The following is a 23,337-nucleotide window of genomic DNA, read 5'->3' on the forward strand; positions in this document are numbered from 1 at the left end:
AATTAGGACTGGTGGCCTCAAAGGCCTGGCTTGAATTGCATTCAGGTGCTTCCACTAAGCAGGTGTCTAAGAAGTAAAGAACCAGCCCCTCAGGGATTTTGGCTAAAGTTTGACCCGCACAAAAATAATAGTCCAGGTGATAAAACGGCAATGGTTTGTGGTCTGGCAAAATGGAACTAGAAAACTTTGGACCTTTATGACCCTCAGGGGAATGAGAGAGGAGAGAGAGGAGAACAGATTGGATTTAAACTCTGCCCTTCACTCAGAGTCTCAGAGCGTCTTACAATCTCCTTCCCTTCCTCTCCCCACAACAGACACCTTGTGAGGTAGGTGGGACTGACTGAGAACTGCTCTTGAGAGAACAGCTCTGAGAGAACTTGTGACTGACCCCAGGTCACCCAGCAGCTGCATGTGGAGGAGTGGGGAATCCAACCTGGTTCTCCCAGATCAGAGTCCATGTTCTTAACCACTACACCAAACTGGCCAGATCCCCAGTTCAAAGGAAACCAGCTAGTTGCCTCTGCACTTTTCCACACCCCATAGGACTCCTCAGCACTTTCCACATTTGGAGATCAGAAACCACACATATCTGAACTTCTCATGGGGAATCCAAGATTAAGGCTTTGACCTCAGGGCTCACAAACGAATCTTGGAATAAGAGGGGCTTTTCCAGGCAGCCTAGACCATGCAGGAAGGAAGCAGGAGGAGACATGACTGAAGCAAAACACTGCAGGAAGGGCCACACTTCTAAAGGGCGGAGAGACAGCAAAGCAGGCAATCTTGCAAAGAAGATATCTTTCAGAACACTCACGGAATCTGCTCCAGGACCGTCAGCACACCCTTCTGGAGACCGGACTTGCCCGGGATGAAAGACTTATAGTCCACAATCATCCACTGGTTATTGTACCTGTGAAAAAAATGACAACAGGTGAATGTTGGGAAGCACAATGCATTTAAATTAGGGATCAGCAACCGATGGGACCTAAGATAAATACATTCTGAGCCCAGACCTGACCCCGGCCCAAAGTCTCAAAACCAGACAGGAAGGGAGGAGATGCACGAAGGCTGAAGGAGACATCACAGTTGATGGGTGGGCCCTCTGACCTGACATATCAGTTTACAGCCAAATGCTATTATCTTCATACAGAGTTCGCTGGTGTGCCAAGGCCCGCTATGTCTAGTTCAGCCCTTAGATTTGATATGTTAGATGTTAGGATACTAGATTTGTTACTGTCCTGAAACAAAGATTGCTTGTGTGCTGGGGCTTGAGTCAGATCACATCTAGTTTGGCCCCGAAATTCAATATGTCAGATGATACGATATGTACTAGATTTGTATATGTTTGTTTTTGTTTTGTTTTTTTAATAAAATTTTTTATTTCATAAAACAACCCAACACCAACACCACCCTAGTGCAAATTCCAGGCATTTGAGACATCAAAAAGAATTCCATACATTGTTATATCCCAATCAAACTCTGTACAACTCTAATACTCTAATACCCTTCCATAATAATCTTATACTCAAATTAACCTCTCAAGTTCCTATTAACTGACTAATCACCCCAAATTTTTTAAACTTTCCCATATACCCCGCCATCCTTCTAAACCAGACCTCCTCTTGGTCTTTAACCTTTAACCCATTCATTCTACGTATCTTCATTGTAAGATACTCTAAAATTATTATATTATTCATTTTTTCCCTCCAATGATTAATCGTCAGTTCCTGAGCATCCTTCCAATTCTTTGCAATCACTTGTCTTGCTGCTACTAACATCAAATTTATCCATTTACCTTCTTCTTTCACCCTTAACCCGATACCATCCAAACTAATAAGTGCCATTGCTTTAGATATTCCAACCCTCCTTCCCACAATCCCCAACATTTCCATACTAATCTGATCCCAAAATTTCTTTACCAAAGGACAATCCCACCACATATGACTGAACGTTCCCACTTCTCCACATTTCCTCCAACAATTTTTACTCCCCAATTTCGAAATATAGCTCAGCCTAACCGGTGTATAATACCATTTCTGTATCATCTTCAAACCCTGCTCCTGTATTACCCTAGACGTTGCAACGAAAGGAGGTAACCTAAAAATCATATCCCACTCTTCATCCAAAATTTTACATTGAAGATCTGTTTCCCAATATTCCTTCAAAACTTCTCTCGGTGATTTCCCTATGACTAATAATACCTTATACAATTTTGACACTATTTTTGCCTTATCTTTCCCATATTCTCTCACCAATTTTTCAAACGGAGTAGTAATTCTCTTCCCCATCTGATTAATTTCTTCTTCCTTCAGCAATGAGGAAATCTGACTTTTTTGCAACCAATTCATCTTATTCAACACAATATTCTCTTCTTCCATCATCCCGTCTGTTCCCCATATCTTTTTTAACTCCTTAATACTAATTTCTTTTAATGCATCTCCTATTTCCTTTGACATTGATCCCCTCAATGGGGTAAATTTATCATAATACCACATTTTTGTAAGAGGTGATATCCCCGGAGTAAGCTCTTTTTTCCACTTCTCCCACACCATATAAGGCCCCAGAAATGTCGATAATTCATTACCTATCTTCCTCTTCCTATTCTTCCTATCAAACAAACTTTCCTTTCCTCCTACCACCTCTAAATTTTCCCGCTCTATCCAACCAAGATCCTCTCCTAACTCTCCCTCCAACCAAATCATTAAATGCCTTAGTTGATATGCATCATAATAAATACTAATATTGGGAATCCCCCATCCCCCATCTTTTATTCCATAATACCTATACCTACCAGCTGTCCTTGGTTTCTTAGATGCAAACACAAATCTATCTATAGCTCCTTGCCACCTCTTCAATATATATACTGGTATATGCCAAGGTAATACATAAAAAAGGTAAGTCAGCCTAGGAACTAAAAACATTTTAACCATCGCAATTCTTGTACTAATCGAATCTTTCCACTTCCCCCATTCTCTCATTTTGGCTTGTATTCCACTCCAAATTCTTTTGTAATTATACTCAAATGTTTTTTTCCCATTTCTAGGAATATTTACCCCTAAATACTTCACCATTTTATTTGCTATGGGGATACCCAAAGTTTTAGAAGCCAATAATTGTATATTCGGTTTGACATTAAAACACATCATTGATGATTTTGAGAAATTCACTTTTAACCCTGACACCTCTTCAAATTCCTGTAATATCTTTTTTAGTGGTACTGCTGCAGATTCTAGATCCTTAATTGTCACCATCATATCATCTGCATACAATGTTAAAAGATTCCCATCCACTTTCCCTTTTCCTGGAACTTCAAAACCTATTATTTCTTCATTCTTTTTTAATTTAAGCACCAACGGTTCCAATGCCAAAATAAATAACATGGGGGATAGTGGGCACCCCTGTTTCGTACCACTCATTACTTGGACAAACCTCTCTGCTAATCCACCAACTCCTACCATCGCCTTAGACTTAGTATATATTGCCTCTATCATATTTTGAAATTTCTCCCCGAATTTATACTTTTGAAATATATTTTTCATATATGTCCAATCAACCGAATCAAAAGCTTTATATATATCCAACGCCAAAAGCGCAAGAGGCACCCCTTTATTTTTAGCTAAATAGACCATTCCCATCACCTTCCTAACCGCCTCTACCAAGTACTTCTGAGGCATAAACCCAAATTGATCTTTCCCTATCAAATGTATTATACATTTTTTGAGTCTCATTGCCATAAGTTTTGCAAATATTCGATAATCCATATTGGTAATAGAAATTGGCCTATATGAATCCCTTAAAGTCTTATCTTTCCCCGGTTTAGGAATTAGCACCAACCTCGACTCCAGCCATGTAGGTGGGGTAGTAGATCCATCCAAAATTCCCTGAAACAATTCAGTCATATGTGGCACCAATATATCCTTAAAGTGCTTATAAAACACCGCATTAAACCCATCCAGTCCAGGTGCAGATTGCCCATTCATAGATTCTATTACCATCTTAACTTCTTCTTCAGTTATCATCTTATCTAGTTCTTTCCTATGTTCCTCACTCAATTCTGGGAGTTCTATTTCCTTACAAAATTGTTCTATATCATAATTTTTAATTCCCTTATTTGCATACAATTTATTATAAAAGTCTACAAATTTCTCCAATATCTTTTTAGGTTCCGTTTCCAACACCCCTTTATCATCCCTAATCGCTCTTATATTCTTTCTTACTTGAAAATTCCTAATTTTATTTGCTAATATCTTCCCTCCTTTCCCTCCAAACTCATAGTACTTCTGTTTACTATACCATAGTTTCAAAATAGTCCTATTAACATCTAAGACATTCATCTCTTCTCTTTTCCTATTTATTTGTTCCCTATCCTTCCTATTCTTGGATTTCCTAAATTTCTCCTCCAATATCCTAACTTCTTCTTCTATTTCTTTAATCTTCCTATCTTTACCTTTCTTCAATCTCACTAAATTCTGCACACACACTCCTCTAATAGTAGCTTTCATTGCTTCCCATGTTGTTGTTAATGAAGTCTCTAAATTTCTATTTTCCACAAAATATCTTTCTATTGCTTCTTTAATATTACTCTTGCTTACTTCATCTGCGACTAACCATGGGTTAAATTTCCAGCTATAAGGCCTATTAAAATGACCTACTTGCAAAAAGACAGAAACAGGAGCATGGTCTGTAATCTTAATCATTCCAATATCCATATCTTTAACCCAATTCTTAACTTCTTGAGAAATTAAAATACCATCCAATCTTGAGTAAGTTCCATGAGCACCAGAATAAAATGAATATGAATCATCATTAGGATACATTTCCATCCAAAGTTCCAATAATCCAAATTTCCCACACATTCTTTTAAATTTCGCTTCTTTTCCTTTTTTACAACCACCTTTCCCTTGCAAATTAATATTAAAGTCACCCCCTACTATCTTCGTGTGAGGCGAAAAATTATCCAACTTTTGCAAATACCTATAAAATACATTCAGCTGGTGCACATTAGGGAGGTAAATAGAAGCTAGAACCACCGGCTCTCCCTCCAGGTGTCCCTGAACAAAAATAAACCTTCCATTCTTATCTCTTAATACTTTGTCCTCAACAAAGTCAACTTTGGAGTTTATTACTATTCCCACCCCTCTACTTTTCGAGGAGCCTGAGGCAATAAATTTCTTTCCTTTCCCAAAGCCAGGAAAATTCACCTCTCTCTCCCCCCCCTTATGTAACTCTTGCAAAAAAACCACATCAGCTTTTAATTCACTTATATATCTTCCCACTCTTGCCCTTTTCACGGGATTCCCCAACCCTCTCACATTAAGAGTTGTACATATAATATTTACATTTTTTTTCATATACCTACTAACCATTTCTCTTTCCCATCTTTTTTCTGGTCTCGGCCTGCCTGGAATCTCGATCCCCACCCTCCCACCCCAACCCCACCAGACTGTGCTTAGTTTCCCAACCCCTACACACCCAATCCCATTCTACCCATCCAAGAGAAATATATCTGGTAGTACAAAATGGATGTAAAATGGTTCGCGTTGCTTAGTGTTTGTAAAGCAATGGCTCAATGATTCTAACTCTTGAGGAAGAAGGGCTGTCTGCCCCCGTTTGCCACAATAGTTAACCTCATTATTAGTAATGATAATCTGTTCAGCCTTGTGGCTAACTGCTTATCTGCAACTGAATGCACTTAAGAAGCTGGGGGCGGATGTGACCTACACAGTGGAGAAGGAGAAGATTTAAACTCTGCCCTTCACTCAGAGTCTCAGAGCGTCTTACAATCTCCTTCCCTTCCTCTCCCCACAACAGACACCCTGTGAGGTAGGTGGGACTGACTGAGAACTGCTCTTGAGAGAACAGCTCTTGAGAGAAATTGTGACTGACCCCAGGTCACCCAGCAGCTGCATGTGGAGGAGTGGGGAATCCAACCTGGTTCTCCCAGATCAGAGTCCATGTTCTTAACCACTACACCAAACAAGAGAGTTGGGTTGGCACTAGGTGAGTTTCAAGAGGGAAGGTATTCCACAGACAAGATGCAATCCCCCAAATTACCTTACTCCTGTCTGGCTGCCACCCACCTTAGCTCTGTAGGTGGGGACACAGAGAGCAGAGTTTATGAGGAGACTATTATCTCCGCCGCATACTAGAGGACTACATGAGAAAAGTAAACAAAATCCATGAACTTGAACAAGTGAGAGTGTGAAGAGTGAAACATAAACCTAACTTCTTCTTTTTTTACGCTGCATTTGCCATGAGATTTTGGGGATGTGGCTTGCGAGCACTCAGATTAAGGGCATGGGGGGAGAGAGAGAGATTAATGCATCATTTGTCTCCTATTCTGGAGACCGGACTTGCCCGGGATGAAAGACTTATAGTCCACAATCATCCACTGGTTATTGTACCTGTGAAAAAAAATGACAACAGGTGAATGTTGGGAAGCACGATGCATTTAAATTAGGGATCAGCAACCGATGGAACCTAAGGTAAATACATTCTGAGCCCAGACCTGACCCCGGGCCAAAGTCCCAAAACCAGACAGGAAGGGAGGAGATGTACAAAGGCTGAAGGAGACATCACAGTTGATGGCTGGGCCCTCTGACCTGACATATCAGTCTACAGCCAAATGCGATTATCTTCATACAGAGTTCGCTGGTGTGCCAAGGCCCGCTATGTCTAGTTCAGCCCTTAGATTTGATATGTTAGACGTTAGGATACTAGATTTGTTACTGTCCTGAAACAAAGATTGCTTGTGTGCTGGGGCTTGAGTCAGATCACATCTAGTTTGGCCCCGAAATTCAATATGTCAGATGATACGATATGTACTAGGTATATGTTTGTTTTGTTTGATTCCTGGTATCAGATTTTTTTTGCCTTTCCTTCAGTCTTTCAATCTTAGTGAAAACATATCTCTGTTTCAGTTTCTTTGTAGAGTTTTCAGTGTGAAAGGGCAGAAATAGACCCCGGCATCCAGTAGGGGTCAGATGCAGCATACCCAATGTATACAAAAAGCAATTCCTCACTTCTACAGTAAAACATCTCTGCAAGTTTAACTTAGCCAAAAATCTCCCATTTCTGACCTGACTATCTGCTGAGCTGGGACCTGGCCGCAGATCACTGGGGGAACAGCCCAACCCTATTCCATTTCCTTCTCCAGCAAAACCACAGGCTGATCAGGGATTGAAATACTAAACTATAATAGGCTACAGGCAAGGTAAACATGTTCCATGATTCTGCAAGAGAGCAAGAAAAATGTGGGACGCACTTGTAAGTGCAGAATTCAGTCTACCAAGAATCCTGGCTTTCTTTACTTTTAAAAGAAAGATTCTAGCTCTAGAGGCTGAGAAGATGCATTTGAAAGCATATGGGTAAGGTCCATTTACTTGTCCGAAACCACAGGAGTGGCTGGGGCAGGGCTTCAGAGCCCCACACAGCTCCCTGCCCCTCCCCACAACTACCAAAACTGGTTTACGCAAAACAGCGAGTGCATCAGAATTATGCAAAACCAAAACCACACACATTTGCATAATCTAGGCTAGGAGTTGGATTCAGACAAAATTTTCCACTATTGGAAGGGGTGGGGTAATGTCTACCAATTCCATCTTCCCGCTGCAGACCAACTGGCCCAAGGTCACCCAGTGACCTTAAATTAAGGTTGCCGGCATCCAGGTGGAGGTAGGAGGATCTCCTGGAATTCTGCAGGGGGTGGGGGGTGGCAAGAACATTTTGTTCCACTGACAGACACGCCTGACGTGAGCGTAAAATTTAGCCTGGATCCAACTCGGCGTAGAATTCAGCTTTCCTAGGTGCAGAATTTTCCACTGGTTGGGTGAAGAATATTTCTTAGCATAGAATGGACACAGCCTTGGTTACAGGCTGCACTACCTATGCAGCTGCTGTGCGGAACCCTGACTGCAATAAAGGATGATGCTGAGGATAACAGCCACAAGCCCACAGCATGCCAAAGTCTTTCTACCTGTGCTACACTGCCAAAAGGGTGGTTCACCCATGCAAGAGATGCAAATGGATAGGGTGCAAAAACTGGTACTGGGTAAGGGATGGTGAAGGGTGCAGCTCACACTTCTCATCACCTCCTCCATGACCCTGTCACCTAGATCCAAATCAAAGAAGAGTAGCCTTCAGAGTCTCGGGGACAAGGTGACTTGGGACGGAGCAGCTGGGGTTAATAAAATGTGTTGGGCTGCCCCTGTGCGGCTGCCTGAACAACTGTCATTTACGTAAGTGTCATCAAGCCGCAATGATTTATGGTGACTCCAGCCAAGGGGCTTTCAAGGCAAGTGAGAAGCAGGGGTGCTTTGCCATTGCCTTCCTCTGCAGCGTCTTCCTTGGTGGTCTCCCTTCCAAGTACTGGCCCTGCTTAGCTCTTGAGATCTGACTATAGCGTGCCGCCTTCCCTCACCTGCCTGAGCAAATGCCACCATTAAAAAAAGCTTCTGGCTGCTCTACACCCATCTTGTGGCTCTTCAGCAGAAGCCCCGAAAGATCACTCTATTTCTTACGCACACACATGCAGCACTTCACTCACGTGCCGCTGTTGAACTGCTTGAAGAGAAGCGCCCACTCTGCTCCACTCGTGGCCAGCCGATTGGCCACTATGTTGCGTAGCCATTCCAGAACACTGTCCTTGGGCTGGATGTACTTCCACAAATCACTGTTGCTGTTCCCAATTGTGGTTTCCAGAGCCACCTGCAGAGACAGAAGTTCCAAGCAGGTTGTGGTATTTCTTCCACAAGCAGGCTCATTTCACTCCCTTTCCATTTGCCTTTAGGTGTCTGGTCCAAACAATTCTACCTCAGAAGGCTACTGAGAAGCACCTTGCTGTTATTGGCCCTGTTTTCTCCACTGTGCTGGCGGTGGTACCCCACTTATGGAATGCCTTCCCCAGAAATATTTACTTGGTGTCAGCTTGACTCATTTACCCAAGAAGTATTTCATATATACTGATACAGTTCTTTGTAATTTCCTGCTACTTCTGGTATTTTGTGTAGTGTTTTTTTTTTAAATTTAGTTTTGGTTCTTATGGAGCTGCGGTGGCTCAAGTGGTTAAGACGCTGAACTGCAGGCTGTGGAAGGTCAGTAGTTCAGCAGTTCAAGACCCGAGTGTGCCGCATGACGGAGTGAGCTCCCGTCTCTAGTTCCAGCTCCTGCCAATCTAGCAGTTTGAAAGCAAGAAATTGCAAGTAGATAAATAGGTACCACTTCGGTGGGAAGTTAACAGCGTTCCGTGTGCCTTGGTGTTTAGTCATGCCGGCCACATGACCACGGAAACGTCTCCAGACAGCGCTGGCTCTTCGGCTTTGAAACGGAGATGAGCACCACAACCCTAGAGTCGGATTCGACTGGCTTTCGAGCAAGGGAACCTTTTTTGGTTCTCATATTTTTATTTCTCTTTAAGTGAGTGAATTTGGATTCTACTGTTAATTTACCTTATCATCTGTAAGCTGCTTTGAAGGCTGGGTAGCAAAATAATCATTTAAAAGAAACAAGTGTGCCCTTTGCAATGCTTTAGCAAGGAGGGGAGTAGTGGAAAATATGAGTCTGGGGGAGGTTAGCCTGCCAATAGTGTGTCCACGTCCCGTCCCATCCCCCATACCTTTCAATGGAAATATGGAGAGAAAACTCGTTCTGGTGTGGTGAAGAGGTAGTAGGGCTGCCAGCTCCACCTGGGAAATACCTTGAGATTTGCGGGGTGGAGCCTGAGGAGGGACAGGAGGGACTTCAGTGGGGGATGATCTCATAGGATCCACCTTCCAAAGTGGCTTTTTTATCCAGGTGTGCTAATCTGTCAGCTGGAGATCAGTTGTAACCCTAGGAGATCTCCAGCTACCACCTGGAGGTTGGCAACGCTAGGTAGAAGATTGGCAGAATGAACCTCTGGATGACAGACCATGATACTTGGGGTGGGGGGCCGAAGCTTCACTTTCTTACGTCATGGTGACTAAACCAGCCCACCTTAATGCTATAAAGACCCTACAGGTGCTACCACATCATTTAGTGGAAATTATTTCTGCTCTGTCCAGAAGAAGTGTGGACTCCTGAGGGAGCAATCTAAGACTAGTCTCCCCTTCGACAGTTGACGCACACCCTGGCCAACACACTGTCGGTGAAAATGATGGTACGGTTGCCCTGTAGAATCAACTGGAATGTGAACCAGGAAGGCTTCAGTCCAAATCTCACCTCAGTCTACTAAACAATCACTCTCTTGGTCACCTCAGAATCAAATCTAAGTGACCAAGTGGTTTATCTTTCCTACCCCAATGGCTGCTGTCTCAGTAAACCTTAAAATATGTATGAACCACCAAGTACTAAGTTCTAGTATTATTAGTCACCAACTCCTTTTACATGAATTCTAGCAGAAGGAAAGCAAAAGCCTTGGAGGACAGAGACGTAGGCCCCAGAATAAGGTCCAGCTCAAGGTTCTCTCATCCAGCCCAGATTCGACAGCTATCGCAAAGCCAATGGACAAGGCAGCCCCGACCCCGTCCAAGACAGCACAGAAGGGGAGGCAAAGGAAGACACTGCTCACCAAGCCACTACTCAAGATGTAGAAGTCATCTCCCGAGAAAATGGTGCCTGGATATGAGGAGAAAGCCTGGGTGTAGCCAGGAATCACGGTGTCACCTGCAAAGGCCAATTGCAAACTGCCATTAGCAGCCATCTGGCAATGAGACGCATTCCAGGCACCTGCCTTGAAGGATGGAACGAGGTCACTGTAATCCCCAGCTCTTACCCAGCACACGATGTCCATCAAGTACTTGAACACTAGCAGTAGTATGCACACGGAAGTTTTATTGCCAGAATCAAAAAAGTTATGTTAGGTGTGTTCAAGGGCTTGGGCATGCCCAAGGATTTCTGCCTTTTAAAAAAGCAATCATCCCCCAAGATTTCAGATAACAAATTGCTTTTGATAGTCTCTTCAGTTTCCAAAACGATTTGCGATGGAGCGTAATGGCATCATTCTTAGGATTTATTTATTCATTTAGTGCATTTTTATTCATTTAGTGCATTTTTATCCTGCCCTTCCTCCAACGTGACAGACATGCTTCTCTCCCACCCTTAGGGTTACCAACTCCTGGCAGGAAAATTCCTGGAGATTGGGAGGGGAGCCGGGGGGGGAGGAACTTCAGCAGGTCTAATTCCATAAAGTCCACCTTTAGGGGCTGTCATATTCTTCAGGGGAACAAATCTACGTAGTCTGGAGATCTTAATTCTTGGAGATCTCCAGGCCCTACCTGGAGGTTGGTAACCTGACACCATCCTCCATTTCCCCCTCACAACAACCCTGTGAGATATGTTTAGGCTGAGAGCAAATGACTGAACCAAAATAACCCAGCAAGTTTTATGGCAAGGGTGAATTTGAACCCAGGCCTCTATGAGCCTAGTCCAACACTCAAACCACTATGACACACTGGATCTCTAGATTCCAGCCATTCTGCTCCACAGGGCTTTTTCCAGTTCCGTGCAGAATATTCAAAAGCTCGTTCGCCCGACTGATGTATTCTGTTGCCAAGAGCTTTTCGGAACTGAGATCATGGTGTGAAAAAGAGAGTTCATCCTGTTGACGTCTGCTGTGAAAAGAATAAAAACATCATGAAGTGATTTTTCTTCGTGTACAACATATTCGTCAGGGGAACAAATCTACGTAGTCTGGAGATCTTAATTCTTGGAGATCTCCAGGCCCTACCTGGAGGTTGGTAACCTGACACCATCCTCCATTTTCCCCTCACAACAACCCTGTGAGATATGTTTAGGCTGAGAGCAAATGACTGAACCAAAATAACCCAGCAAGTTTTATGGCAAGGGTGAATTTGAACCCAGGCCTCTATGAGCCTAGTCCAACACTCAAACCACTATGACACACTGGATCTCTAGATTCCAGCCATTCTGCTCCACAGGCTTCCCACAGCTTCAAGATTGCAAGATTCCACTGTCCTTTCAGACAATGCGACCTTTTTGTAAACACAAGGAGGAAAGTGAGACTTGTTTAGACCTTTCGGCATCCTCTGGATTAATCCCTGATCTCTAATCTCCACAGGAAAAGCACTGACTTCCCCATCCCTATTCCTTCCCCTCTTCCTGCTACTCACTCTGAGCAGAAGTCCGGAATAGCAAGGTGTACTTCTTGATGATGCGTAGCATAGACTGGTAGGTGTTCCACGTGTCATGGGAGACTAGGAGGTCCTGGTTGCCAGGCAACAGCTTGATCAAGGCCGAGCAGGAACCAGAGCCAAGGACACGCTGGCTGTCCGATTTATTGAAGGCCGCTTCCAGGTCTTCCAAATCGCCCCCCAGCTGGAACAAGCTAGTGGAAAAGAACCAAAGATCTGGAGTAAGAGACCTGCCCTCTTCCCCAACAATAAAGCTCTTCTCCTATCACACACTGGTGGGAGATGTTTATGTTGACTGTTCCCTAGATCAGAGATAAAACAGATTCTGTAGTCTCAAAGGCCCAGCCCGTCTGTTCCCCTGACAATTACCCAACAGCTGGAAATGGAAAAATGGCGAAGCCATAGTGCATCTGCTTGGCACAAAGAAGGCCTTAGGACTAATCCTCAATGCCTCTCATTAAAAGGATCAGCTAACAGATTAGATTAAATACCTCAACCTAAGACCCTGGGGAACCACTGGCAGTCAGAAGACTCTATACTGACCTTGGCAGAACAATGGCTTAATTTGCTTTAAGAAGAAACTCAACCACTCCCTCTTTGCCTGCATTCAAAGGGTCCCCCTCTTTTTGCTCTAGGGGAGAAATCTCCACCCCTGAGTTCCAGGAAAGTTACTTGAAATTCCTAAAACCCATGAACATTTAGTCCATTAGAAATATCAATCCAAAAGCAACTACAATGTTGGTCCTATTATTATGGCCAGCTAATCACCACAACGTAGTGAGCAAACTTCTAAGTTCTACACAACTCTTCTTCAGGCTAGATAGCCTGTTTTAAAATGGGGTGAGGGGCCATAAAAAGATGTCCAAGGCATAACGTTGGGGCTTCTTCATCATGATCTAAGGTTGACGTCACACGTGCCAGAAAAAACGGAGGGGAAGCGAGGCTATTTCCTCCGGAGGAATTTGACCCTCAGTTGCGCAATCACACAGTCCTTGGAAGCTGCAGGAACAGCCCGCCACTGTGTGATCAGACACAACCACAGTTGAGTCGGGGTTTTGGGGGCCATTTGTTTTCGATATGCTTAAACGAGGAACCGATGAATCGCATCGCTGCACTGAGGGCTCCCTATGGAGTCTGTGATGATGTGCATACTGAGAAGGGGGGGTGGGGGAGAACAACGCTACGGAGTTGGGATGGCCTGATCAGATCATCCCGACACCATGAGACTGCGCTGGAGCAATCAGACAGGGGAAAGTCCATCCGTGGCCCGTCGCAACCCGTTTTCTACCGGATTTCCCTTGGTGTCTTTTAACTCTGCTTGTGCAGTGGAGCAGAACAGGTTGCCGACGGCTGTGGGGTGCTTCCCAGATGTTGTTGTCTGATTGCGCCCTTTAAATCTGCCTGGCATTCGCACCTATGGTGGGTCTAATTGTGCGTATGATCGCAGCCTAAAGCATCTTCCCTTTTCCATTGATTATGAGCCTAAAGAAGAACCCTGAGGGACTCAAAAGTCTCCCGTTCTTTGTTATGCTTTAGTGCAGCCACAAAGCATTCATTCCTGTTGCTCCTGAATTTAATTTTTTCCCTCATTCCTAATTGCCAATAATAAAAAAATGTGTAGCCTAAGAGCCAGTTCACCCATGCTGCAGGCAACAAACCCACATTTGCTACCAAACCGACCTTCGAAAGGGAGCTGTAGCCCGCCCCAGCTTCTTTGTCATATTCACAAAGCACATTTACAGTGAACATCACGTGTGAATCATCCCCATGAGGCCTAATTTTCTTCTCTCATATGTGCCAAGGAGGAGACTCACAGAAAGCCAAAGGGGGTGATGGAGAACTTGCCAGAAGGGAAGGCTACACGTCCATTGTAACCATCCTCAAGGCCCTTCAACTGAAGCAAGGCAAGGCGAACCTGAAAATTTGGATGGACACACATGGATTACTTACAGACCCAGAAATTAAAAATGGCAGAGAGCACCCTCACAAAACTGACCCAAGCCCTTATTTTCAGAGACAGACAATCCAAATCTCTCCCCCACTGATTAGCATAAGGCTCAATCCACCAGGAAGTTCAAGACTATGAATGAATCAGAACTGCAATTGGGGTCAGGAAGCAATTGTTCTCAAGGCCAGTTTAGCTATGGATCCTGGAGCCTCCCCCCCCCCCCCCCGCCCCTTCGGCGGACCAAACAGGAGACGGGGGGGGGGAATTTCCTGCATTGTGCAGGGGGTTGGACTAGATGACCCTGGAGGTCCCTTCCAACTCTATGATTCTATGCATAAACCCATACTGTGCTTAGCTGAATAATGCTTTCAGTCTTATTCGTTCAAACAAAATCCTTATTTTAAACCACCCACTTCTCATCATTAAGGGCTTTCCTGCACATTATGTTTTCCTTAGGGATGTTCCCAAGTTGGGTGGGGAGGTATGAAGTTCCATGCATCCCAGGCATGTGGGGGCCTGATTTGGATTGAGATTGGGGCATGTAAAAGAGATCGGGCTAGGAGCCCACATGTCTTTCAAATTCAACTGAGCAATCTATTCAGGTGGTCCCCTTCTGCTGCCAAGTAACACTGGCGACTGAAAAACAGGGCCTTTTGACTGACTGCACCCACCTTAGGAAATCAGCTCCCTGTAGACATCAGGTGAGCAATTTGGTTTTTCTCAAGATTGCAAAGATGTTTTCTTTTTAAGCAAGCTCTTGAATCCATGAATGGGGTGGCACGATGTTCATGGCAGAGGCTTCTAAATTGGTATTGGGCTATCTCTGGATGTACTGATGTTTCTTTTGGAGCCTGGGTCTAAATTGCTATGTTTTCATTACATGTGTCTTTTATTAGGATGTGAGCCTACGAACAAACAGAGCAGAATCTCCTCCCCACTCACCTGATGCCAGTACGCAGAATCTTGCTGGGTCTCCATCTCTTGCTCCATCCAGGCCAGGTTAGTTTCAATATAGCTCTTCAGCTTCTCACAGTAGTCCGTTTGGTACTTGAAGGGGCCACAGTAGCCCACCATGGTGTTCATCCAGTGCATGTAGATGAGCTGGAACGCACGGGGGAGAGAGGGAAGGTATTGAGACTGTTTTGTAAAAACACAAACACAATTTGAGAAATGGGGGGAATCCTTGAGTTATTATGCAGACCCAAGGGTTTGGTCCTGGAGAGGGAAGGTATTGAGACTGTTTTGTGAAAACACAAACATAATTTGAGAAATGGGGGGGAATCCTTGGGTTATTATGCAGACCCAAGGGTTTGGTCCTATCGATTATCTTATGGTTCTTGTGTATTGCTTTTTAGAGATAACATATGTAAAATGTTATATCAGTGGCTTCTAACCCCGGTTAGACTTGTCAGGATTTGCAAAAAAAAAAAAGGCTCCATCCAATGCTGGTATTGTGGTCAAGCAAATGCTGTCTATCTACCTATGTAGTAAAGGTAAAGGTGCCCTTGCTCGAAAGCCAGTCTTGTCCGACTCTAGGGTTGCAGTGCTCATCTCCGTTTCCAAGCCGAAGAGCCAGCGCTGTCCGAAGACGTTTCCGTGGTCATGTGGCCAACATGACTAAATACCAAGGCTCACGGAACGCTGTTACCTTCCCACCGAAGTGGTACCTATTTATGTACTTGCAATTTCTTGCTTTCGAACTGCTAGGTTGGCAGGAGCTGGAACTAGAGACGGGAGCTCACTCCATCAAATGTTTAGGGGAAATCGTTTTAAGTATGCTGTCAGTTTCACAGTTGAGCAAAGAGGATCAATTAAACTTGTCTTGCTTAATTATGCAATCTCAATAGCACAAGCATATCAGTGTATAGCCCTTTACCTGTTGATGACAGTGAGGTTAGCATTTGCCAAAGTTAGGAAATACAAGTTGCAACCGCATAAATCGACTCCTTTATTAGGTCAAAGGAAATGTAAGAATTGTGAACATTAACAGCGTTGCAAGAATCTCAAGATATGCCCTCAAATCCTCTCCAGTTGCAGCTCGCCCAGCAATCTGTCCTTTTTTCTTCATTTTTAAAAAATTCGTTTATTTTAAAACACACACACAAAGAACAAGAAGGACAAGAAACACACACAAAAGAACAAGAAACACACACGCAATGAACAATCTGTCCCAATGGAGCTGTACCTTATCCAGAGCAGTGAACAGATATTCTGCACTGCTCTAGTTAACATCTAAAATGGCTTTTTAGTGTCAAGGGAATGACTCTCTGCACATGTTCAGAGACCACTTCATATTTCTTAGTCCTCCATAAGTTTCAGTGCTGAAAACTCCACGGAAGCCCAAAAGCAGGGGAGGCTCAAAAGCAGGGAGGCCGGGGGGGAGGGAAGGCTGCTGAAATGGGCTGGTTCTCCTGCTGTGTGCTGACTCTTACCTGCTCAGACACTGCCGCTTCAGCCAGCCCTGCGGCATAGGCCTGGAGGCTGTCATTATACTTCTCATTGGTGGCCAGCTCCAAGAAGGCCCATCTGCCAAAGAGAGAGAACAGCAGCACATGAGGAAAGGACCAGGCAAAAAGGGCATGTGCTAGTCATTGCCCAGTGCTAGGACTTCCCTTTCACACTTGCAAATTACTTTGTATCAGCATTATCTAATTTTCAGATAGAAAACTACATATCAAAGAGAAGTGCTACAATAAAGTTATCCTTTAAATGCATTTCAAACAAACGTACATATTTCAAACGAGGAACTGCACAAGACTCTAATTTCAAATATGTAACAAATCTTCTGTAACATGCTCATCCTATTTAATCTCATGTTTGCATCAATTTTATGTTTCTAGTCCTCAGTATAGAAGCTCCTAATCACCCTGTGCCCTGACCTGGATAGCCAGGATAGCCTGACCTTGTCAGATCTTGGAAGCTAAGCAGGGTCGGCCCTGCCTAGTATTTGAATGGGGAGACCTCCAAGGAATACCAGGGTCATGACATGGAGCCAGGCACCACCTTTGAACATCTCTTGCCTAGAAAACCCCACAGGGTCACCATAATTCAGCTTTGACTTGACGGGACTTTCCACTACCACCACCAATCACCCTGTCCTGACTACATTCCTCAAATCTTTTTCTTTCGCTCTTCCTTTCTGTTCTTTTCCTGGCCTACTCTAAGCTTCATCACACTGGCTCTCCATCTCAGGCCCAGTTTAAATGATTGCAAACATCACACAGGTGAGTTGAGCCCTGCACGGTGTAACCTTTAAAACAGCCCTCTCTCATGCACACACACTCTGGCCAGGGATAACAGTATCACTTCCGTATTCAGTACAGTACCCCACACAATCTCAATGCTGAGTAAGTTTTTAAGCGACAGAATGCATAAAACCTTCCACAGTTCAAGGGAGAAGACTGGACAGAGATTAATTTATTAAACGAAGACATGGTAGAGCACAAGGCCCATCTCATAAAAGGGGCTGCGGGGGGGGGGGAGGTAGGAATGAGGTAACTAAGTGGTGATCAGAAACGTTCTGTGCATACTCAGAATCATTGGTATGACTAGACATTTTCCCAAGCTGAGTCCTGAAACTGAAAGTATCATTGCGTGTTCAAGCGGAACTCAGACTGGAGCAGAAATACAGGAACCAGAGGCTGAGAGAGAATTCAGTTTCACCTACCCCTGTTTTGTGTTGCAGAATCAGGTGCTCTGTGCATGAGACTAGGGTTGCCAGACCTGGATTGGGAAATCCCTGAATATTTTGTGGATGGAGTCTGGGAAAGGCGGGGTTTGGGAAGGGGTGGGACCTCAGCAGGGTATAATGCAATAAAGTCCACTCAACAAAGCAGCCATTTTCTCCAGGGGAACTGATCTCCGCAGCATGGAAATCAGTTGTAATTTCAGGAGATCTACAGCCATCACCTAGAGTTTGCAATATACGAGAGATCACGGGAAAAGCAGTTAAGAAGAACCAAAATACAGCAGTGCTATCATTACTCAGTGTAACATTGTAACATAAACAAAGTACTTGTTCCAAAGTTCAGTAGCTTGCAAGCTACAACAAAAAATTTTATACTGAGGTGGATTGAAGTTGTGTAACAGAATTCTACAAACAAATTTGACAAGATTGGTTTGACTGCCAGGTTTGCCTTGAGAAGGGATGGAAACGAGGATCTTTAGCTGGCCCGTTAGAAGCCTTGACAGCTGCTATGCTTGGACTAAGTATACACAATGGCCAGGGCCAGGGTCCGGCATACCTGAGGGACCGTCTTTCCCCATATGTTCCCCCAAGGGTACTATGGTCGGGGACTCAACATCGACTGGTAACCCCAGGTCCCAAAGATATTAAATTTGCTGTTACCAGGGCATTTTCGGTGGCAGCTCCTACCTGGTGCAATGAGTTCCCGGAGGAGATCCGGGCCCTGCGGGACTTGGCACAGTTCCACAGGGCCTGCAAGACGGAGCTCTTCCGCCAGGCTTTTGATTAGGCGCCGCCACCATTACTATACCCTCACCGTACCACCACCACTAAATGGAGTGGGTGTCATCAGGGAACGAGACGGCCCTGGGAGGAAGGACGGATCGCTGTACCACCTGGCGTCTACCGTGTCGCTCTGGGACCACTTTGTCATGTGTGACCCCATCAGTTATTTGTGACATCTAGAGCACTTGTATTTTTATATGAATGATTGTTTTATTGCTTGTTTTATCCTGTTTTTACCTGTTTAATCTTGGCATATGTGCCTCAATTGTTAGCCACCCTGAGCCCATCTGGGGAGGGCGGGGTATAAATTTAATAATAAATAAATAATAATAAATAAATAAAAAACAAGAAATTGATAAGGAAATAAGTAGAACTGAACTTTGGCACGAATACTTTGTTTATTTGAAACATTTATCCATTATAACCTTTGCAAATATATATTTATATGAATGTGCTTGGTAAACAATATAATTGACTATACAAGGTTACACTGAGTAATTATATCACAGCTGTATTTTGGTTCTTCTTAACTAATCACCTAGAAGCTTGCAACCACATGAGACCCATATTTCAACTATATAAATACACAAAGGCTTTCTAGACACCCAAAGATAATAAGGTTCAAGACGGAGCATCCTTCCCTGCTACTGCCTATGAATAAGGGAAACTAGCCTACTGTACAGCAATAGGAAAATCCTCCTTGTCGCTCCTACTAGATTTATCTTCTGCATTTGACACAGTGGACCTTGTTGAAGATAGAACCTTATCCAAATCTCCTGGTGACGTGGTAGAGATCCTAAATTGCTCCCTGGCTGTTATGGTTAAATGGCTAAGAGTGAATACACTGAAACGAAACCCTGGAAAGACAGAAGTAATGCTCTTTGGAAAGGTGGAGGTCTTGAAGGACATTATTTCAGTGGAGTTCAGCTGACCCTTGTTGACTCAGTTAAGAACCTTGAAGTTATACTGGATCCAACATTACTGCTAGAGGGAAAAATGCAGCTGCAAAAAATGCCTTCTTCCAACTCAGCCTATCCTGGAAGATGACCCCCTACCTCAATACGGACTACCTGGCCACCTTAATCCACACCACGGATACATGGAGACTAGACTACTGTAATGCACGCCACATAGCTCTCCCCTAAAAGTTAGCCTGGGGACTCCAGTTGGTACAAAAAGGCCACAGCTCATTTATTATTGGGAGCTGGACAGAATATTCATATTACTCCCATTCTGCAGTCACTGCATTGGCTGCCCATTAGTTACCAGGCTCAATTTAAGGTAATGGCTGTCACATACAAGGTCTTCCATGGCCTTGGTCCCTCATATCTACTGGACTGCCTCACCCTCTATGGTCCGCCACAACAGCTTTGCTCATCTGAACAGGGCCTTCTATTGATGCCACTCTACAAAGAGTCAAAACCAACAACTGCCTGTACATAGGCATTCACTTTGTGGAACAGTCTGCCTGAAGAGGTCAGAAAGGCTCCCGCCCTCCTGGCTTTCCGTAAGCTATGCAAAGCTGAATTATTCAAGAGGACTTTCTGCACAGGTAATAGGGCTGCACTGTAAGATGTGGCTCATAGAAAGTCCTGGGGCGGAGGGCAGAGGACTGTGGACTATACCACTGTGTATAGTTTGTACTGCCTGTTGCTGTACGTAGTCTCCTACTATGCAATTTTTGCTTTCATTTAATGTGTGATGTTAATATTTATACTGCGCTTCACCTCTGGTTGGTTTTCCAGATCTCTACAAGTCAAATGCCTCTTGCTTTGCCTTTTGGATGTCCCACTTTGTGGACTGTACTGATTTATTTCTATGTAATCCGTCTCGAGTCCCAGTCAGAAAAACAGACTATAAATAACATAAATATATAAATAAATCACGTTTCTGTGTGTGGTATAAAATATGATGTTAACATTCAGCAACAGAGCTTTGTGCAGTGGAAGAGGGGAGTTACGATAGGGTGAGCTGCCTACAGGTTTAATAAAGGGCTTACCACCCCCAGCCATCTGAGACTATGTACAACAGAACAGGAAAGGATCCTCTGTTTTTGAACATTCACTGGCACCAAAGGGCAGTTTACGTGAAAATGCTGGGTCACAAAACCCACAGAAAACAGAGAAACCAGCTTAACTGGGCACCTTTTCATGCACTTCTGCCTTTGAATGAGAGCTCAGAACCTGTTTTTCAACACCAGAGGTTAATCCAAGGGCATGAAAATATTAATAACCTTTGGGAACAAGGGCAGGTGTTTCTTCCTGGCCTCGGATGGTTCTGAGAGCGACAGTGACATAACTAAGGTTGCATTCCTGTACATAACCTGGCAGCAAGCCCTATTCAAGTGAAACTTACTTCCAAGTAAACAGAGTCAAATAACATATGAATGAATTGTAAACAAGAACTCTCAGTACAAACCTTGCGTTCCTATGAGCTGTCGATAGTATGGGGATAGTATTGACCTACCTTACATGGTTGTGTGGATTACAGAGACAACACTCCAAACACTCAAGGATGTTATTATATAAATACCATGCACCTCTGAATGCCTCTTGCCTTGAAAAACCCTACAGGTTCCCAACAAATTAGTAATTTCAGTCAAGCACACCCATATTAGTCTGTAGCAGTCCAATGGCACCTAAAGACTAATAAAAGGTATTCTAGCATAAGATTTCATGAATCAAACCTCACTTAATCACCAGGCTGATTTATATACACAACAGGAGAGTGGGGGTATTACAAAGAGGCTGGTTGAAAACAAGATCCAGTCCAAAGATTTCATTCAGAGTGTGAGACATTCCCAACTACTGTAAAATGGACAAAATATAAAATCTAGCGCAAGATGAGATGAGATAAACTATGGCTTAGCATGCTACATGCTGAAGGTCCCCAGCATCCCAAAATGACCCAGTAGTAGGTGATATGAAAGACCTCTGTCCAAAAACCCAGATAGCTGTAGCCAGATGTGGGTATAGCTGAAGCAAATGGCATTAATGTAGTAATTAACATCCCTTTCAGATACTAATGATTTCAGCTATACCTCTATGACTTCCTATTGTATCTCATTTGAACCGACACTGCATTTTGCCTGTATAACAACAGTTGGGAGTGTCTCACACATACTCTGCATGAACCAATTACTCTTTGGACTGGATCTTGTGTTTAACTGTCCTGTCTTTGTAACACCCCCTTTCTTCTGTTGTGCATATAAATGAACATACACCTCCAGGTACCTAATGAAGCGAGCTGGAACTAGTGAAAGTTTATGCTGGAATACATTGTATAAATCTTGAAAATGCCAGTAAACTCTTATTTTATTCCAATGTTCCTAAAACATAAACGATTCTTGCACATGTGAGAATCTGGGCCTGACGGGTATAATTTCCAGTCTGGCAAATGTCGTTTCAGCACTAAGTACTCCATCCAACAGTAGGCTGCAATCCTATGCACGCTTTTTCCTTTTTGCAGTCAAATCACAGCTGGCTTACGGCAACCCCATAGGGGTAAGAGGTGGTTTGCCATTGCCTAACTCCATGTCACGACCCCGGAATCCCTTGGTCGTCTCCCAACCAAATATCAGCCAGGGACGACCCTGTGATGGTGAAATCTGATGACATCAGGCTAGCCTCGCCTACCCAGGTTAGGGCAACAATGCAGAGTAAACCTGAGAGAATAAATCCTACTGAACTCAGCAGGACTTACTTTTGAGCAGAGCTGTCTAGGCTTTCTCCCTGCGTCTGTTACAACCAAGGGAAAAAACGGAGTCTTGAAATCGTTGCCAGGGACACTCTTCAATAACGGCTTGCTCTGAATGAAGTGTGCGTGCCCGCCCCTCGACCTACCCGTTGCTCCGAATGCTGTCGGTGAGGTTGGCCCAGGCGACCGCTTCGGGATCCCAGCCGCTTGCGACCTTGGGCTGCCCGGATACTGGGTCCAGCACCACCGAACAGCTCTGGCTGGGCTCCGAGCCGGCTCGGGGGAAGGGTGGGGGAAGGCCGGCCTGCAAGAGGCCCGGCAAGGTAAGCAGCAGCAGCCACGGGATCAGGGGCGCCGCCATGGGAGAGAGAAGGCGCCAGGAGGTCCAGCCCCGGACTGACGACCGTCCAGCCACCGCGGCAGCTGCTCGCAACGACTCACGTGAGGCGCTGATGCAGCCGGGGGAGGAGCCCGGGCGGGGCGGCCGCTGTGCCGGCGACATCCCCAGGAGGGAGCCCCGAGTTGCTACGTGACACGCGGTGTCAGTAGTACGCAGCGGCCTTGCACGCTTACGAGGGAGTAACGATGTTTCAGTGTACCCTCCTGCCGAACTGGCCCTTCGAGTCTAGCCGTCACTTTGCAGCAGAGGGCAACACGCCAGCCAACGGCCTTAGTTTGCAAACGCCTCCAATGAAAGGAAAGTCGGAAGGGGATAGGCCGCCCGTGTAGCGGATGGTCTTCAGAGGAATGCTGCCTCTGTACGTGGAGGATCCATTACTAGCTATCTCGTCTAAGAAGGCAAAAACAAAAAAAGTGGCCTGCTGGATTGAACTGGTTAGCAGGCCCTTCTTGTGGGTTTCCCTAACCGTAGGGTACTGGAAACAGGATACTGGGTTAGGTGGACCATTGGTTTTCTGTTCCCCCATCTGCTCCAACAATCTGTTTCCAAGCATAGCTGGCCAGATGCCTCAGCAAGGAGGGCATGAAAGGTGTGTGTGGGGGGGCAATTCCCTGTGGTTTGCCCCCAGCAAGCAGGCTTCTGAGATATATTGTCTCCCATAGAGATTTCATTTCTTTATCTCTTGTCTCATAAAAAA

General features: G+C 44.6%; 1 protein-coding gene across 1 annotated transcript in view; it reads right to left on the reverse strand.

Annotated features, from left to right (window-relative positions):
• The window catches only part of PLBD2 (phospholipase B domain containing 2), a 29,047-nt gene extending 6,409 nt beyond the window's left edge, over positions 1-22,638 (reverse strand). The window contains exons 1-8 of the mRNA XM_015410651.1: positions 22,387-22,638; positions 16,506-16,599; positions 15,016-15,174; positions 13,940-14,040; positions 12,105-12,319; positions 10,544-10,638; positions 8,543-8,703; positions 812-907 (exon numbers count right to left, since the gene is read on the reverse strand). Coding sequence (XP_015266137.1) covers positions 812-907; positions 8,543-8,703; positions 10,544-10,638; positions 12,105-12,319; positions 13,940-14,040; positions 15,016-15,174; positions 16,506-16,599; positions 22,387-22,601 — 1,136 coding nt within the window. The 5' untranslated portion in view covers positions 22,602-22,638. The remainder of the gene's footprint in view (positions 1-811; positions 908-8,542; positions 8,704-10,543; positions 10,639-12,104; positions 12,320-13,939; positions 14,041-15,015; positions 15,175-16,505; positions 16,600-22,386) is intronic.
• Positions 22,639-23,337: the final 699 nt, after the last annotated feature.

The sequence above is a fragment of the Gekko japonicus genome, unplaced genomic scaffold, assembly GCF_001447785.1.
Source record: "Gekko japonicus isolate JY-2015 unplaced genomic scaffold, Gekko_japonicus_V1.1 scaffold4532, whole genome shotgun sequence".
Taxonomy (NCBI): Eukaryota; Metazoa; Chordata; class Lepidosauria; order Squamata; family Gekkonidae; genus Gekko; species Gekko japonicus.